The 19,944-nt window shown below is 37.4% G+C and overlaps 2 protein-coding genes across 2 annotated transcripts; both read right to left on the bottom strand.

Annotated features, from left to right (window-relative positions):
* Positions 1-1,047: 1,047 nt before the first annotated feature.
* On the bottom strand, positions 1,048-7,280 carry LOC129889035 (protease Do-like 5, chloroplastic). The gene is made up of 8 exons (XM_055964138.1): positions 7,014-7,280; positions 6,689-6,832; positions 6,521-6,583; positions 6,330-6,419; positions 5,023-5,145; positions 4,458-4,545; positions 3,637-3,711; positions 1,048-1,428 (listed from the first exon to the last, which is right to left on the bottom strand). Exons 1-8 carry the CDS (start codon positions 7,236-7,238, stop codon positions 1,322-1,324), a joined length of 915 nt encoding a protein of 304 aa, XP_055820113.1. The 5' UTR covers positions 7,239-7,280; the 3' UTR covers positions 1,048-1,321.
* Positions 7,281-19,169: 11,889 nt separating this feature from the next.
* LOC129890470 (zinc finger BED domain-containing protein RICESLEEPER 4-like) lies at positions 19,170-19,634 on the bottom strand. The gene has a single exon (XM_055966018.1). It carries the CDS (start codon positions 19,632-19,634, stop codon positions 19,170-19,172), a length of 465 nt encoding a protein of 154 aa, XP_055821993.1.
* Positions 19,635-19,944: the final 310 nt, after the last annotated feature.

The raw sequence follows: 19,944 nt of genomic DNA, 5'->3' as shown, positions 1-19,944 counted from the left end.
CATCCCTCTCTCTTATGTTCCTTATGGATGGTTTCCTCCTACCATGAGTTCGAATAAACTCTTGGTGTGGACATGGATAAGGATACAAGGATACGTCCATTTGCCACCGAGTTTTAAAGCATAAGCCACTAGTCCTAGGGGTTTTCTCGGTTATAAGAAAAATTATGTTTTGATGACTAGTGTAAGTGAAACAGTTGGTAGACCAGTCGATCAGGAGTGTCATGATGCATATGTGATATGACAATGGATAAAGATATCAGGAGTGATTCGGAATTAACCCTTGTTGTAATTTGGATTGCAAAGGATTGGTTGGTTTGTGTAGTGTTCATGTAATGTTATAATCTGGATTGCATAATTGTGACATGGCATCAGTATAAATTTGGGTAAGTTGTTCAAATCTGAACGACTGGTCCATTTTGGTTATCTGAGAAAAAGTAGTGTCCCTTTATGCATTTTTGATTGGAAAGTGGCCTATTTTGGCTCCGGATTCTTTAATAAGAGGGGTTTTTGTTCTCTTTTGGGTTAATTTTTTTCATCTATTGGTTTGGTATAACAAGTCATTTTTTATGGAAGCTAAAGGGTCGTTTGGTTGGCAGTTAGAGAGGAGTTTCCCATGTATTAAAACTAGCATAACTTTATACATTGTTTGGTTACAAAAATGGAGGAAAATAATCTTCCCATAGAATTTAGCATAAGTTACACAATGTTCGGTTGGTTTTCTCTTTTCCACATAGAACATAATAGTGAATAGAGTGTTTGTTTCATGCTTTTCTTTTCCACATAAGAAAAGTGAATTGTGAAACTACTTTGACAGGTCCTTTATGCATTTACCACTTCTGAATGGTGACAAATGAAATGAATATAACTAAGTGCAACCTCACAACATCTTGAATTCAACCAATCTGCATTTTCTGTCAAGAAAAAAGAGAAAGAAATATAGACTAAGCACCACTAGAGTTGCAGTTAATAACATGGCCTTTTCCAGCTCTAAGAAGAAAGCCTTTTTTGTCAAGTTCAATACCATCCAATGAACACACTAAAACTGCATTAAGGATCAGAGGTACCACTCAAAGAGATCAAAGATTGTTGATGTTTGATTATAGAATATTTATTGACAAGAATTTATCTACATGATAAAATATGCATCACAAGCACTAATATCTATAGCTCAGAGTTCGCATATAAGTGAGCTTCCTTCCTTATGCTTTGGCCTGACCTTCGCGAACAACTTTTTTTCAGCTACTAGCAACTTAAAACTTGATCTCATCTAGGGATCATGCAAAATCATCTAGTGAAGAAGTAACATTCTGATTGTAGACATTCAATATCTGTCTTTGTAACTTGTTCCATAAACGATCAGGTAAGGTATGGTCCGTACAACTATGTCAATTGGTATGGCAAAGTTAACCCCTGAGGACACACCTGAGCCTGCAACATGATTGAAATTGCCAAAGCAATTAGAAATTTCCTCAGATTTCATCCTTTTCTGATCACTAAGTTTCTGTATATATAAAATATTTATGAGGACCATGTCACCAGAGAGTATTAAACTCCTGTAAAGCAGCAAGAAAAGTAGATGCTTATTAAATATTAACTGAAATGACTATAAGATGGTCAAATAGTTTTTACAGATTCACCTGTCCGATTCTACAGCATCAAATGAGTGTGGGCTTTAATTTCTTTCCGATCACACAATTTTGCAGGACTTGACTAAAGGCTGTGTTGCTCAGACTCTTCAAGAATGCTGCCGGGTGCATATCAAATCCTCCAAAAGTATTGGATTATTGGAGGACCCAACACGGGTGTGACAACATTTTTGGAGAGTCCGAGCAATGTAGACTAAAGGTCCTGTCGTAAAATCACAAAATGATGTAACCTGTAGGCTAATTTAGATTCAATAGAAAATATGTCAATCATTCTAGAAATGTGTGCTAAGTAGGCTTCTTTCTACATACTTCATCATAGACCATTAGGGATGGTGAACACTGAACTACAGCTTTTATAATGGGAATAGGCTCTTAACCTTGTGATTAGGCTATCAGAGAACTTTTAGAATTAGATTAGAATCTAAAGCCAATCCAATTTTGTAACCTAGTTTGCAACTAACCTATAATTTAAATTAGCATTTAGTGTTTTTTTAAATTTCAAGATTTTATTATATACTTATTTGGAGAATAATATTGATTTCGATCAACTCCTTTGAAATTCCCAAGGCAATATCTATCACTTATTAGTCTTAAAACACTGCTATACATGATTATATTTATATGATATGCGAAAAAGAGCATAAAGCAAGAAAGTTTAATTACACATAAACAGATCCTTTTTAGAAGCAAATCAAATCCACCAAATCTCTCCCTGTGAGACCAAGCTTGATATATAGCACATTTCTAGATCAAATGAGATCTAAAAGAAATAAGTTCAAATTATACCAAACTACGACTATAAATTTGATAACGTAACTATGGATACAGCCAGATTAGTGAAATTCCCGAGCAGTCACTAGGATTAGTAAGCTTTGAAGTTTCTACCAATCTACTTTGCTAATTCAGCTGTTTTCTTGACAAACTCTTAAAAGGAATAACTTCTGATCCTTCTGAGGGATTAATGATAAAATGCACATCTTTTACACCTTGATATGAAAGGGTACAGTACAAGTTCTGACATACTTTTAGATAGCCGAAATGTTAATGCCAAATAATAATAAGTTATGTAAATTGTGTACGAAGTTTGACATAAAAAAGTATTTAAAAGGAGAGAAGTATTGAAAACACTCCTAAACTTCGTGCAAATTATTAGTTTCATCCCGAACTATTGACAGTCTTAATAACACCTCTTTATTTGACTAAATAAACTTAGATACACCCTCGATCTGCCACATGACATATTAAGTGGTCTCAAACTCTTGTAGGAGCATGAGACTCTTAATAAAAAGCCGAGACAAGTGTTGAAAACACCCCTAAACTTGACGAGAATTTAGGGATGTATTTTCCTCATGTTGTAAGATCAGGGGTGTATTTAGGTTCAGTTAGCCAAGTAAAGGGATGTTTTTAAGGTTGTTGATAATTCAGGAATGAAACTTATAATTCACGGTGAGTTTAAGGGTATTTTCAATACTTCTCTCTATTTAAAAGGTAAAAACTGTAGTGATTGTGCAGATGTTCTGCAGTATTAGGGTAGAGGGAAAAGCCAATATATTTTTCAGCGGGGAGGACAGAACTAGATCTTAACAAGTCCCAAAAATTTAACTGTTACCTAATACGTTGGCTTATGATATGGTTAAGATGCTTGATGATCCCATGTGATGCAAAATTTAAACAGTTAAAATTTGGAAAATGAGAATATGATGAACACCAATGCTTTTACTTCTATCCTGGTCAACCGAGAGCAGAAGTCTCAACATGCTCTGCGTAAAGATAAGAAGCAACAGGCTTCTAATAATGTCAGCAAGGAATGAACCAGCAGACGCAGACCTGCCAGCCTTCGGCTACATCTAATACTGCTTTAAAGAAAATCACCCTTGACAGAATATCCAAGAAATATTCATGTAAAAAGGTATTTGAAAGGGAAAAGCTTAAACAAAGGATCATCGATAAGAAAGAGCAAAAAGAAGAATATAAAACAATGAATTCTTACCTCTGCGGGTGAACGTTGCTGTATTTATACCAATTACATGACCAGATGAATCAATCAACGGGCCACCTGAATTCCCTGCATAAGTAACCATAGGTCAACCTAAACCTTACTGTACATGCATAACTTGATGAATCATGAGTTCTAATCAAGTAAAAGTATTCTACTTTGTCTAAATGCAGAAATTGAGCTTCATCCGCTAAATCAAACTGGCATTCAACACTGTCAGCATGCTTATGTAAACCAGATAAACAACCATTAAATGGCTCTGGTCTTTTTGTTCTCTAAACTAGATCTTACATCCTACTCAAACAGTGGATCATGCAAAGGTGACTATTGTGCTTAGGGTGACAAATTTAGCCCATGAAAACATTACCAACCCATTCTGTCCAAGTTTGGGCTGGTCATTTATTAGCTCAGCTCATTTCAGCACATTAGAAAGTTGGGCTTGATATGTAGCCTCAATTGACCCATGAGAAATCTTGTCAAAATATTTTCAAAAAAACGTTCTTTTTATTCGATATGTTATATAGAGCCATAACAAAGGAAAATATAGTTTTATTAAGTACTAAAAAAATAATAAAAGAACAAAAAGAGATTATAAAACTTAGTAAGAATTGAATGGGTTGAGTTATGACCCGCATTTTAGCCCATTTCAGCTTCCCAAGTAACTTCTGGATGGGTCATTTATTAAGTCATCCCATTTTGGCCCGCTCAAATTGAACCCAACCCGCCCATTTGACACTACTACTTGTGCAAGTCACCCAAATTTTCTCCCAAATGACAAAATATCTTATACAGGAAAACTAAAGAATAATGTTTACCTGCATTAATAGCAGCATCTGTTTGAATAGCTCCTTTAATGGCAGCTCCATTTGGTGCAGGTATTTCCCTGCCTAATCCACTAACTACCTGTAATATCTGAGGTAATCAGATATACAATAATAACTTATTAACTATCTTTTTCCCCTATGAATAACTGTTTTTTCCCTTTCACTTTCGCATGGAGAAACATGAGCAAATCAATTTAAAACTTCAGCAGTTTCATGATTTTGGTTCCCTTTTGACTATGCATGACTGAATTATGGATAGTTGATAGTTTAAAGCATTTTTAAGATATTGAGAGTATGAGTTGAATAAAATATTCCCTTTGTTTGTGTCAAATGAAAAGAGCTATTTACAGCAAAAGGAGAGAGCTGCCTTTTCTATAGAAATGGAATCATTTAGCATCCTCAGAGGAAATCAAGATTACAAGTTATACAAAGAGTAGGTTTAACAGAAATGCATGAAAAATAAATGCTAGAAAGGCTTTTCCCCGGAAATGAAACCATAAAATGAGTTTCCACTGGTATGTTTCTTAACTATAAATAAACTGTACATATGTATTACCCCAGTTGTCAGAGTGTTTTCAAATCCATAGGGATTTCCAATGGCAAAACAACTTTGACCTACACGTAGGCCGCGGGAGTTACCAACAGAGACTGGTTTTACTTCATCACCTTCAACATCAACCTGCAGTTGGATAGGAGACAGTTAAACCCACGGGACTCTTAACCGACCAGCTTTTATTGATATCAAAAATTGTTAGACAACTTTATTTTGCACATATTTTTTTTGGTCATGTTTAGTACCCATTCTCTTCTAACATTTCATTTTCACTCTAGGAGAAGTGTTTTCACATGTCTCTGTAAAATTGCTTTTTTGTTAAAGGAGAGAAGCAATGACAGATAACATTTGAGATTTTGGAGCAGCAGTGGGTGTTGGAACTGTATGACAAACAACCCCTCAGTCCCAAACAAAAGGGGCGGGTCTATGAATCCTCACTGGCAGTATTTCCTCATTTTAGCTCTAACTCATGTCATCATCATGCCAAAAAAAGAAAGAAAAGTGAAAAATACGTTACATATATAAGTAAACAATAATATTAATCTCTGTGTTCTTACTAACATATAAATTTTTGATAAGGTTGAAATACTCCTAGAAAAGCAATAGGTTCAAAATCAACACACGAACTCCGTTTGTGTGAGCTTGCTCATATTGCTAGTCCCAAACACAGATAAAGTAGGAGGGGTTGCGACAAGGATGGCAGGCAATGTAAAACTTGCCAACTCATGATGAATCCTCATAATACATACTGAAACTGAAAGACCTTGTATATAATTTTCTCAGACAGGGGAGTGGAATGCCTAAATTATTTAGCTACGTGCTTAAAATTTGTATCAAATTGATCCCCAATAATTTCACCAAAATAGGTTGATGACGATTCTGTGTCTCTACTCCTCAGGTAGAAGTACCATCTTTCCAAGTTATATGACAATCTTCCCATTTTTAAACCTTTCAAACATTTTATACCGTTCCATTTCCATGCAACTTTCACAATTCAACAGCTCAGATTCGTTTAACTGTTAAAATTTAACACCTTGACATGATGTTTTCTCCATCAAGCCTTTTAACCATTACTTTAATAATTTGTTCCACAATCACTAATATAATACCAAAACTAATATCTTAACAACCGCGCCCACTCAAATATTGTCATATAAAATAAAAAGGAAGGAGTTTACTTCAACTAACCAATCTATACGGAGAAATTTGGATAGTTATAATTATCAGTATAAAGCTGACCAGCATAGAAAATAAATTAGTAACAAAAATGGAAATTGGCAACATTATTAAGCAAGATATTGATTTAACACCTTGAGAACGGCCAGATCATATGCTGGATCAACACCTACGATCTTCGCATCCTTAACTATGGTTTCTCCTTTAGCATTCACTAAAGAAACCTGAAAAGGAAACCTTTAAAATTAGAATTACCTGAAATGGAGCAGTCCAGTTAAATATCCAGATAAGAAGTGAAAACAAAACACCAGGAATGCAGAAAAACCTTACAACGCTGCAGTCCGCTGTTATCAGTAGCTAATTTAGCTATGACATGGTAATTGGTTACCTGCGATAAACCAATTTCTTGAGATAAGCAGCAGAGAATTCATCGAATTAACATGGAAAATTCATAGCAAATTTGTAATCCTTGAGGTCGAACAAACAATCGTACAATGTGACCAAACTTATCCCAAATGAAGCCCGAACCTGTCCCTTCCACTTTTGCATTCTCATCGTCGGCTAGAACCTTAGTAGAATCATTGGAGCCTTTGGTCAACTCAAGGTCTTTAATGAAAACAACAGAAGGGGAAGTTTCCTGCATTTGCATCATCACTTCTGTTACTACATTTCGAACTGATAAACTCACCAATCAATAAACAATATCTTTAACATTTTTTTTTAAATTTCTTAAACTGTGTGTCTAAGTCAAAATCATAGAAACAAATTGAGGGAGTAATTATTGGGTTTTTGTTCTTCTATTTAATTTAAGCATTTACCTGAAAGAGGTGAACAAGTGTATCTTCTTCTTGTTGAGGCAGTTCGATTTGGAAAGCAGTAGCAGGAGAGTAATGAGATGTGTTTATGAAAGATGAAAGCATAGAAGAAGTAAATATCAAAGCTTTACGCTTTGTTAAATAGTATTGGCTATGTGAAGAAATAGGAGGAATTTGGGTTGGAAGTGAAAGGACGATATGTGGAGAAACAACTCCCAAGACCGCCATGGCTAGATGAGATTGTACAATTGAGAAAATTAAATAAATGACATATTTAAGATTTTTTAATACTAGTTATACCATTAAAATCCTAACAATATCTAGCATTTTTAATATAGGAAAAATAAATTTAAAAAATGGATAAATAAGAAAATAAATTACTAACGGATTAGTGATCAATTATACTTGCCATAAATTAGGATTATCTGAAAATTCATCTTTTATAGGGTCTTTTCTGTTTTACCTTTTTTCTTGATTTTTTTTATATCTCAAAATTATTTTTTGTCTTATTGTAATACTTTATTCTTGAGAAATTATTTTTTGTGAGAAGTGATCATTTTGCCATTTTCCGTAGCGTTTTCATACTCTGTTTGTGATATGAGGATGGTTCAGTTCCCAAAGCGATTGGGTGTGAGTTTGGCGATTTGAGGTCTTGAGTGGGATGTTTTATTGAGATCTTTGACTTTGGTCAGTATATTGAGATCCGAGAATCAGATGGGAATTCCGTCAGTTTTGTTGCGTCTGAAACGTCAAGTTTGGTCTAATTGAGTGTTGGCTTAGAGCCTCGGAACCTTAGTTTTTATTTTGGGAATTTAGGCTAAAAATTGTGTTTTAGGCCTAAAAGGAACCCCAGAGGGTAATTTCATTATAACAACCTTTTATTGAAAATCTGACGATTTCATTGAATCCAAAATATCGAATTTAGTGTAGTAGCATATTTAGTTTATTTTTGTCGGACCCTGAACGATTTTTGAGGGTCCCATCAAAGGCATTTTAGAATTGGCTAATTCTGTAGATACTGGTTTCTTATGTAGGGAATTTGCTTCATCACGATCACGACCCTAGGTCATGCGATCGTGATGTATTGGATCAGTGTTATTCGCGATCGCAAGGGTAGGCTTTGCGATCATGATGGGTCTTCCCGTCCAGTACTCTTCGCGATTGCGATGGTGTTCCCCCTTTGTACTTCGTGATTGCGAGAGTTAGTGGCTCGCGATCACAAAGAGTTAAATGTGCCTGAACAGTGTAACTTTGGGAAATAACCCATTTTTTCCATTTCCTAAAAAAGATTTCAAATGGGTTTTGGGGGGTTTTCTTCCCAATTTAAAAATTTAATGATTTGATGATTTTTAACTCGATTCTTGATCATTTTTGATGGATTTTTCAACCACAAACCTTCCTTGATGAGTAGAACATGATTTTAAAATAAAATTCTAATTTTGTCCTTATCGTTTTTGAGGTAATTTTTGAACGATTTTGATGCTCATTCTAAAACCTTGCAATATTATAACGACCCATTAGGTCGTTTTGATTACTAGAACTTTTTATTTCACAAAAGACTCATTTCGTAAATTTTTAATGGATATTTTAGACTATTCGTTAACTACAGTTATTTAGTTGACAGGTGATTTTACATAATTAATTTAGTCGGTGGGCTAAATTGATAATTTAATTAATACATTATACCACTTATTCCATTTTTATTAAATAAGTTAGTAGGATTTGTCACTTTTAGTAGATGATTAATTTAGAAAAGAAAATAAAAAAGGAGGAAGAAAATATGTCATGACCCTGACCCGCCATGACTAACACTCACACTAACCCTCCAGTGAGAGAACCATTCTTACAGCCCAAGCTAACAACACTTGGAAGATATAACATTTAAACATTTGCGAAGGCAAGATTAAATAGAGAAATAATACCGAGTCCCCATAAACTCAGAAAAACAACTCTAGAAAACAAACTGAAAATGCAGAAACATCCTAGGAACTAAAAGTTATCGTACCAAAACTCTAAAATTCTTCTGACCACAGTACCCATTTTGACCCTGCCTGTCGAAGGTAATGACTTCATTATTTATTGTGATGCTTCACTTTCAGGTTTGGGTGCTGTGTTGATGCAGGATAAGAAGGTTGTAGCTTATGCTTCGCGACAGTTGAAGGTGCATAAGAGGAACTACTCGACTCATGGCTTGGAGGTGGTAGCAGTAGTGTTTGCATTGAAAATTTGGAGGCATTATCTGTATAGCGTCAAGTATGAGGTGTTTACTAATCACTGCAGCTTACAACATGTGTTCACTCAGAAGAACTTGAATATGAGACACCAAAGGTGGATGGAGTTGCTCAACGACTATGATGTCACCATCCAGTACCATCTAAGTAAGGCTAATGTGGTAGCAGACGCACTAAGCTGGAAACCGATTAATATGGGTAGTCTAGCCTGTTTGGGGGCCTGCAAGCGGCCCCTGGCTAGAGAAATTTAGGCCTTGCAGGCCAGGTTCAAGAGGTTATGCATCTCAGAGAAGGGTGGGGTAATGTCCAGTGTTGATCTAAGACCCACTTTTATAGAGGAGATTAAGACCAAGCAGTTTGAAGATGTGAATTTGAATGAAAACAGTGGAAAGGTGTTGATGGGCAAGGCCCAAGATTCAACACTTGATGCAGGTGGGGTACTTCACTTTAGGGGAAGGATTTGTGTTCCCTGGATAGATGGCTTAATTCAGAAAATCTTTTCTGAATCTCATGGTTCGCGGTACTCTATTCACCCTAGGGTAACTAAGATATATCGAGACTTGAAACGTTTATACTGGTGGCCGGTTATGAAAAAAGACATAGCTGAAAATGTACCAAGTGCTAGAACTATCAACAGGTGAAATATGAGCACCAAAGACCTACAGGTTTACTACAAAGAATGCCTATTTCAGAATGGAAGTGGAAGAGAATAGCCATAGATTTTGTGGTGGGACTTCCCAAGACTTTGGAGAAGTACGACTCTATTTGGGTTGTGGTTGGCAAGCTAACAAAGTCAGCATACTTTATCCCGATTAGAATAGACTATAATGCACAATAATTGGTGTACTGGTTTGAATGCTGCACACCTTTGACAAAGTTGGTATCAGAGCCTAGGTTTGTTGATCTTTTCCTATCAAAACGAGTCTAGTAGAGTCTTGTGGAACAGTACGGAGACGTCTGTACTTTTCTTTGAGAGGCTACGATATTTTAGGAAAAGTTTCATTGTCTTCTTTCCTTAGTGCTATAACTTGATTCCAATTGTTATCTAATGATCCAAATTGGTATCTAACCTCTTTCACTCTTGTCCGCAGATGGTTAATACACGCTATAACGATGTACGGCCTGTAGCTCCAGTGGAGCTAGAGGAAGAGCCCATTGTTCGAGGGAGAGGCCGAGGTAGAGGTAGGAGAGGGAGAGTAGCACCTGTCAAAGTGGAGGTTCCGATTGAGGAGGTTCCAGTAGGCGAGGCCCCCCTTGCTCTCTAGAATGAGTTAGAGGGAGATGTAGAGGTTAGAGAAGAAGAAGAGAATGTTGTAGGAAGAATACACCTAGACTAGGGATGCTGGTATTCCCCCTCTGAACCCCATACTAGCTCAGCAGATCATGGCCTTCTTGAGTGGATTGGCTGGCATTGGCCATTCCCATCATGCCCGCATCCCCAAGTCCTGTTGCTCGTCCTGTTGCTATAGTAGCTCAGCTAGCAGATGAGGTGGTAGGCACTGATGCCTTCTTCATACCACTCATGGGTCCAGTGATGACTGGTACTAAGCATGACATGCTCACCAAGTTCCTAAAGCTCAAACCTATAGTATTCCATGGCACTAAGAATGAAGATGCCTATGAATTCATGTTTGACTGCTACGAGAGGTTGCACAAGCTGGGTATAGTGCACCAGCATAGAGTGGAGTTTGTGATATTTCAGCTATAGGGTGAAACCAAAAAATGATGAAGGGATTATGTAGAGTGTCATTTGCCAGTGTTGTCCCCACTTACTTGAGTTCAGTTTCATGCCTTGTTACTAAAACAATATGTGCCCCATACTTTGAGGGATCGAAAGAAGGATGAATTTATGCCACTGGAGCAGGAAGGGTTATCAGTGGCTTTTTATGAGGTCAAGTTTCATACATTGTCCAGGTATGCTACTTAGCTAGTCACTACGGAAGAAGAGAGGATCAGGTTGTTTGTGAAGGATTTGGAGCCCGAGTTGCAAGTGCTGTCAGTTCATATGACTTCGTCAGGAAGAAGTTTCAACAAAGTCACTGACTTTGTGGAAAAGGTGGAAGGAGTGAGAAGAGATGGGCAGAACAAAGCTTTGGCTAAGAAGCCTAAGAGCATAGGTAATTTACACAGATCCTATTCTAAAGGGTCAGGCAGCCCGATAATTGTAGCTCGTCCAATTCAGTCAGTGTTGCCTGCTTTTACTGGTAGTTTTTAAAGTACTCCACAGCAGCATCCGACCCATGAGGGTTAGAAAGCATCATTTCCAGGAAGCTGTCCATCTTTTGATCATGACTATTTTAATTGTGGAGAGACGGGACATATATGGAGGGAGTACCCTCACCCCTACGGGACAGTTTCAGCACCCCAAAAGGCCAGAGTAGTAGTACCATCAGCCGGGGGAAGAAATGGGAGAGGACGTCCACAGGGTGGGCAAGGAGGAAATCCAGAGGCCGTGGGGGCTAAGGTAATGGTAGCATAGGTCGAGGAGAAGCACATCCAGGCAAGGAGGTAGCCCGTTAGGATTACCAGGCTTAGTTTTATGCATTTCCAGGCAAGACCGATACAGAGGCGTCTGATGCAGTGATCACATATATTATTCTCGTCTGTGACCGGATGACTACTATTTTATTTGATCTGGGTTCTACTTATTCTTACATTTCTGTGAAATATGCCTTAGATTTTGATGCACTGTGTGATATACTATGTGTATCGTGCATGTTTTGTGGTGTTTATGGGATACCATACTTGGGTTGACTTAGTGATTTTAGACATGACCAATTTTGATATGATCTTAGGCATGACTTGGTTGTCCCCCTATTTTGTTGTGCTTAATTTAATGCAAAAACTGTTGATCTAGAGATCCCAAGAGGGAAAGGTTAAAGTGGAAAAGGGGTGTAAAAGTCTAAGCCAACTAAGATAATATCTTTTCTCTAGGCTAGAAAAATGGTGGGGTAGGGTTGATTGGCCTATTTGGCCCATATTCAAAATGTAGATGTAGAGTCTCCTTCTATTGAGTCTATCTCGGTAGTGTGTAAGTTTCCAGAAGTGTTTCCTTCAGACTTTCCTTGTATGCCTCCTGATCGAGATTTAGATTTCTGTGTTGACTTAAAGCTTGGTACTCGTCCAATTTTCATTCCTCTCTACCGTATGACTCCGACAGAGTTGAGAGAGCTTAAGGCTCAGATCCAGGAACTCTTTGATAAGGGATTTATTTTTCCCAGTGATTCTCCTTGGGTGCTCTAGTGTTATTTATCAAGAAAAATAATGGTAGTGTGAGAATGTGCATTGAATAACGACAATTGAATAAGGTCACCATCAAAAATAAATATCTTTTACCTCGTATTGATGACTTTTTTATCAGTTATAAGGTGCCTCAGTCTTCTCAAAGATTAATCTCAGGTCTGGGTACCATCAGTTGAAAATTAGGCTTGAGGATATGCCAAAAATAGCTTTTAAAACCAGGTATGGTGTAAGACCCTAGAAACTTGGAAAGTCCTAAACCAAGGAACCAAGGACGAATTCTAAGGAAGCTGTAGAAAATTGACTCTAGAAACTGACCACGGAAGCCTTCACGAACCGTGGTAGGCACCACAGACAGTGGTGTGCAACCGTGGTAGAGATTTAGAGGCTTAGTCTATAGAGGATGAGTCACGATGGAGGACCACGGACCATAATGAGCACCACGGGCCTTGAAGCCCTCCGTGGTGAGACCTCTCCCAAAGTCCTCAAGAATTTTACCAAGGCAAGATCTAAGAAAGACCACCACAGGTCGTGGATACTTTCACGGATCGTGTAGTGGTCTGTGGTGGCCACTCCTGCAGGCCTTCTATAGGACCTGCACCACGGTCACTCTACACGGATCGTGATGCATTTCACGGACTGTCAAATTGTCCGTGAAGAAACGTCAGAGACTACCCTGCAAGTCCTTTTCCCAAAATTCTCTAAGTACCTTATCACGGGACCCCACCATGGACCTTAGTGATAACTACGGACCGTGAAGGGTCCCCACGAAGTCTCTTCTGGCCAGAGTTTTTAGGGGCATTTTAGTTTTTTTCTGTGTTTTAACCCAAAGTGAGGTCGTTTTAAAGGTATATTTTACCTATGTAAAGACCCTGGACCCTTGAAATCCCTAATTTTCTTCCACTCAACTTCCCAAACATAAATTCTCTCTTCTCAAACTCTCTCAAGAGTTTCAAGCCATGCTAGGGTTCATTTCAAGGCATCTTCCAGTTTCCTCTCCTTCTCAAGCTTTCATTAGGGATTTTGTTTCCCCCAAGGTATGTGGTTTTTCATCCATGGGTCCTTCCACCCATGGACACCAAATGTTTTCTCAAACTAGCTTTTCAATGTTAAATGATGAAATTTTATAGGCTTTTACATGATGATTCCAAATGCATAGTTCATGATATATTTGAAGTTTATTTACTTATATTGATATATATTGACTCTCAATTTCATGAAATGAATGGGTTGCTAAGGTTCTTATATAAAGGTTTGAAAGGTAGTTTTAAAGTACATATGGTGGATTGTTTTGAAGATGTTTGACTTTATAAATTTATATCACTCTCATGCATACAAGTATTCTTTAAATGTATTTTAAGGTCTTTATGAAATAAACCCACCTAGTTTCTTATGATGAAGTAAAGTTGAAATAAAGTTTGACTCCAATGAACGTTCTAAAGTAAATGCTTATGAAAGGGAGTCTTTATGAAATGATTGACTGATGAAGGGATTCTTAGACAAAGTAAGGTTTCAATGTGAAAGGACAGTTCTCGCATTAAATCAAATGAAAGGTTTTAATGAGTTATTCCATCGAATGATGATTTTATGTTAAAGCTATACAAAAATACTTATGTTATTATGATATTTAAATATTATTCTGTTGAGAGCTTACCTAGCAGCGAGCTGGACTAGGGGAGAAACCCATGTACCAGAACTACGTGCCATCATAGGTATAAAGGAGATATAGGAGAATACCCAAATCTCTAAGAGGTGAATACCCAAAATATCAAGGCTTGGAAGTGATTACCTAAGTCTAAGAACTAGGGGTGATTACCCAATTCACACAATAGCTTAGTGGATCCACTTAGGCATGGCGGAGTTTACCTTAGGCACTTAGGTCTTCACTTCCTTCAATTCATGTCTTGCCCTAGACTGTCCTAAGCTTTCCTCTAACTAACCACCGATTTTGCGTTCTTTAGATAATTCCTCGTGGAAGACCATCTACAAGATCAAGGGTTGATGATGAGGACCAAGATCCTCCAATTTTGGATATTCCACATCAGGAGGAAGGGGTAACTCATGCCGAGTTTTGCAACACCATCACCTTATTGGCTCAGGTTGTAGCCCACCAAGGTCATCAAGGTGTCCCTCCTCCTTAAGTGCAAAATTCGGCCTCTCAAATTCGAGATTTCCAAAGGATGAATCCGCCCAGGTTCAATGGTTCTAAGCTAGGTAAGGACCCTATGGAGTTTATCGATGAGGTGTACTAAATTGTGGCCATCATGGGTATGTCTCCAAATAAGAAGGATGATCTAGTGGCATATCAACTCAAAGGTGTAGCTCGAGTGTAGTATGCACAATGGATTGTGGAGAGGGATAAAAAAATAGGGCCGATAGGATGGAAAAAGCTTAAAGGTGCTTTCTTAGACCGCTTATTTCCATTGGAGTTAAGGGAGGCCAAAATCCAACAGTTCATCAACCTTCATTGATGGAGTATGAGTGTGAGGGAGTATGCCCTCAAATTCACGAAATTGTCAAAGTATGCTCCATTCATGGTCTCCGACCCCCATTCTAGAATGAGTAAGTTTATTTCTGGTGTCTTAAGCTTGATGTCCAAGGAGTGCAAGAGGTACATGTTGTTCATGGAAATGGACATGTCCCAGTTAATGAATCATGCCGAGCAAGTTGAAAAGAAAAATCTTATGAAGGTTGCTAGGATGACCAAAAATGCCCGAATTAGGATGGATCATCTTTTGATAGTGCTTTAGTGCCTAAGTATCACAAGGATAGGGTGCCTAACCCTAGGTATGTCAAACTTTTCTTGCATGCCAAAAGTGTGGAAGATACCATCCGGTAGATTGTTTAGCCAGTTTGGGTATATATTTTGGTTGTGATGCAAAAGATTATAAGTTGAGGCATTGTCTATTGGTTGCTAATAATGATAAGGATAGTCGTTGAAGATCTCAGCCCTACCCCTCTGTGGGTCCCCAAACATAGTATGGTACTTCATTCAGTAAGTGTGAATTTCTTTTTTTTGAAATGGTAATGATTGGTTGCATACACCTAATTCTTCTATAGATTGTTGAACTCATTGAGTCAAGTTTTAATTCCCAAATGAGGCTATTCTAGAATGGAAGGGTCATGATTCGATAGTTAAGGATAGGTTCATTTCTTATCTTAAAGCCTAGAAAATCGATTACTAAGAGTAGCATTTATCATATGGTGAGCGTTAGGGGTGTTAGCTCCGAAAGTACCTTTTTAGAGTGGTTTTAATGATAGTGGTGTAAGATGGGTCAAAATCGTCTTTGGTGGTGGATGTTAAGTCAAAACAAGACCTTGATTCATCATTAGTTAAATTAAAGGAATTGGTGGTTGATAAGGAGATTGAAGTTCTTTCACATGGGGGAGATGGAGTACTCATTTACCAAGGTCGATGGTGTGTTCCAATGTTAATGATAGGAGATGAGTCATGATAGATAGAGAGAAAGAGCGGTTATTCCGTATTATGATAACTGTGGCATACTTATTCCATTTAAGGTTATTGACATAGAGGAAGAGCTACATGGGATCTTGTAGGGTGAAATAGATTGGTCGGAGTATATTGATGTGTCCTTTAGTAGGAATTAGCAAATGTAGATGTAAAGATGTTAATATAGACATACAAATTCTTAAGTGATGATGACTTCAAGAGAGCCATAAAGTGGTTAGAATGGTAGGCTTGAATACGTGGTTGTAGGTATATGAATGATGGTAGTAGGCTACTGATGACTCCTCGTTAAGGGTTTCAAATGAGTGTATTATAATGGTTATAGAACTAGGCTTGAATGTGGTATTGATGGAGTATGGGTGAATGTACGATGTATTAGATGTTTTGTTATTAGTTCTCGAGGTTTGTGGAAAATGGTAGTAAGTGGTAGTACTCTTGGGATAGATTTTCCAATAGGGGTATAGGGTCCTAAGGTTTTTTGGTGAGGTGGCCTATGAATGTGATTTGTCATTGGAGTTAGCCTCGGTTCATCCGGTATTCCATGTGTCTATGTCGAGGAAGTATGTAGGTGATCCAAATTCCATTGTGCCTTTAGAAGTAGTGAACGTTGAAGAACACTTGACCTAAGTAGAGGTTCCGGTTGAAATTCTAGACCGACAAGTCGAGAGATTGAGGAACAAAGAAATTGCATTCGTTTAAGTCCTTAGGAAAAATCAATAAGTTGAGAGTGCTACATGGGAGCGAAAGAGGTTATGATAAAATGTTACCATCATCTCTTCCATTCTACTCAAGCCAAATGTACTAAGTCATTCATGCGCAAGTATTTAAGACTATTATGTTTCATATTTACTAAGTCTTCATATGCATGCACATACATAAAGTTGTTTTAAAGTTGTGTTTTATGTTTAAGTTTAGAGATCTCATGTTTGATGCATTTCAAGTTTTATTGTATTCATGCTGGGTTGCTAGTCCTCGTGCCATGTCCCCCTTCTAAGCTAATGATTCTCATTCGAGGATGAATGTTCCCAAAGGAGAGCTATTGTAAGACCCCAAAAACTTAGAAGATCCTAAATCAAGGAACCAAGGATGAATTCTCAGGAAGCTGTAGAAAACTGACACCAGAATCTGACCACAGAAGCTTTCACAGACTATGGTAGGAACCACAGACCGTGGTGTGCAACCGTGCTAGAGAGGCTTAGTTTGTAGAGGACAAGCCACGATAGAGGACCACAGACCGTGGTGAGCACCACGGGCCATGAAGCCCTCCGTGGTGAGACCTCCCCCAAAGTCCTCAGGAATTTTTCTAAGGAAGGATCTACGAACAACCACCATGGGTCGTGGATACTTTCACGGACTGTGTAGTGGTCCGTGGTGGCTACTCCTGCAGGATTCCTACAGGAACTGTACCACAGTCACCCTACATGGGCCGTGATGCATTTCATGGACCATCAAGGTGTCCGTGAAGAAACTTCAGAGACTACCCTGCAAGTCATTTTCCCAAAATTCTCTAAGTCCCTTATCACAGAACCCCACCATGGACCGTGGTAAGCACTACGGACCGTGAAGTCACTTTTGGCTAAAATTTTTATGGGCATTTTAGTCTTTTCCTGTGTTTTAACCCAAAGTAAGGTCGTTTTGAAGGTATATTTCACCTATCTAAAGACCCTAGACCCTTTGAAGCCAATCTTGAAGACACACTAGAGCTTGCACTAAATTAGGATTCAATAAACTCCTAAATGAATCAAGAAGACGTCCTCCCTTACTAAATGTATATTCAAATGCTACACTTGAAACTGGTACAGCTAATACATCACGAGCCATTTCATCAAGAATAAAAAATCTAGCTGAGTTCATTTTTCACCAGTTTAGGATGTTAAATTCTTTACTATCATCCTCAGTTTCTTCACCAAAATATTTATCTAACTCTGTTCTAGCATCCACACCTCCATTCGCTGTTTTATAGTTCTTTAGATATTTCATGAATGATTCTAAAAGTCCTGTACTTTGGGTACTTACTTGACTGCTAGAAAGTCCGGAAGTAGAAGTGTCCAGTGAAGAGCAAGGTGAAGATTGAGCAAGATCGCTGCCTTTTGAGTTGGATTTTACATACTCTCTAAATAATGAAGTCATGACTTCTTTATTTCTGCTTGTATATATGACCCTTTTTCCCCAAACATCTTTACAAGTGCATAGCTAACTGATTCAAGCTTGTAACGACGATCCAAAATACACAAAATGAAAATTATCTTATTCATTTTTGTTGGATCTCCCCAATACTTATTAAATATTTCTTACATCTTTTTTTCCATATCGCTTAAACCAGTGTCTTCACTTGCCATCAATTGATTCAAATAAACAACAACCGTACAAATTTCAAGAAAATAAATATTTGACGTAACATAACGTGATCCAGATATTTTCATAGTAAGAAGATAAAATATCTCAAGAAATCTCATAATTCTTTTCACATGGACCCAATCACTACTCAAAAGTTCACTGGCATTGATTCCATTTTCAACATAAAATTTTTCAAGATAATGTCTCAAGCCAATTTCATGAGAAGCATAATTTGAAATTGCATTCTCAAATTCAACAACTCTACTCAACATCAGATAGGTGGAATTCCACCTAGTTGGAACATCTAAGCATAAAGATTTTTTGCAATTGAGTTATTCATCGTCACAACTTTCTTGAAATCTTTTCAACCTCGCAGGAGACTGCCTAACATTTCTAACTGCATGTCTAACACGTTCTATAGACAAAGAGCATTCTTTTAAACCATCCCGAATAACAGGATTCGTGATATGAGCCATACACCTCATGTGAAGGTGATTACAGTTCATCAAATTAGTTTCCATTTTTTTTAATTGCTTAGACAATTCTTTTACTGTCATATCATTTGAGCTTGCATTATCAACTGTGATAGTAAAGATCTTATTTATCCCCCATTCACGTAAGCACCTACTAATACCATTTGCCATATTTTTCACCTTTATGGCTAATAATAGGACAAAAATTAAGTATTTTCTTGCGCATGTTCCAATCACTATCGATCCAATGGACAGTGATACACATATAATTGATCCTTTGTATAGAAGTCCATGTGTCTGTGGTAATACAAATTCCATGTTTTGTTTCTATAAAATACCTCCTCAACTTTTGTTTTTCTTCATTAAACAGATTAAAACAGTCCCTAATTACAGTACTACGGGAAGGGATCTAAAAATGAGGTTGAGCCATTTTCATAAATTCTTTAAAACCTTCTTTTTCGACAAAGCTAAAAGGAAGCTGATCAACTATTACCATACGACATAAATCCTTCTTACACTCTTCTTGGTCAAATTTCCAAGAGACAATAGCTACATCACCTTGACTACCCCCCAGAATAGATTTAAAGCCTATGGTTGATTGTTTTTTATCAACAAGAGGAGTAGAAAGTTTAGGACATGTCAACAAATGACCAAGAAGAGTCGATGTACCATCTCTTGACTTAAAATAGTACAACTTATAGCAATGGCTACATTTTGCTTTCGTACCTTCGGAAGTTTCAACTTCTGTAAAATGATCCCAAGCAACAGATCGTTTTCTCCTTCTTTTAGCATTAGCTGACAGAGTTATCTCAGCATGACTTGCTGTATTTGATGCCTCACTTTCACCTATCACCTTATCACTTTGTTCAGCCATGCTAAACGATTAAGAGTTTAAGACTTTGTGTCCCTGTATTTCAATCAACAATCCAAAAATAAGCTACGATATGAATAATTAATTTTATACGAGTAGTTTAATAATGCCAAAATCAGTGAAGCACATACCAAAATTATTAGAAATAATCAAAGCAGAAGCTGCATAAGGGATAGGTTTACTTCAGAAATAGATTAATATTTTAGAAACAGTTCTTAATTCAGAAAGCTGCTTCTAACCAAGCTAAGTATCTTAGTATGAAATACCTTAGAAGATAAAAAATAATAGTACCACATGCATTTCTAATTATCAA

Source organism: Solanum dulcamara, chromosome 5, assembly GCF_947179165.1.
Source record: "Solanum dulcamara chromosome 5, daSolDulc1.2, whole genome shotgun sequence".
Lineage (NCBI taxonomy): Eukaryota > Viridiplantae > Streptophyta > Magnoliopsida > Solanales > Solanaceae > Solanum > Solanum dulcamara.
This window is presented reverse-complemented; position numbering and strand designations above follow the sequence as displayed.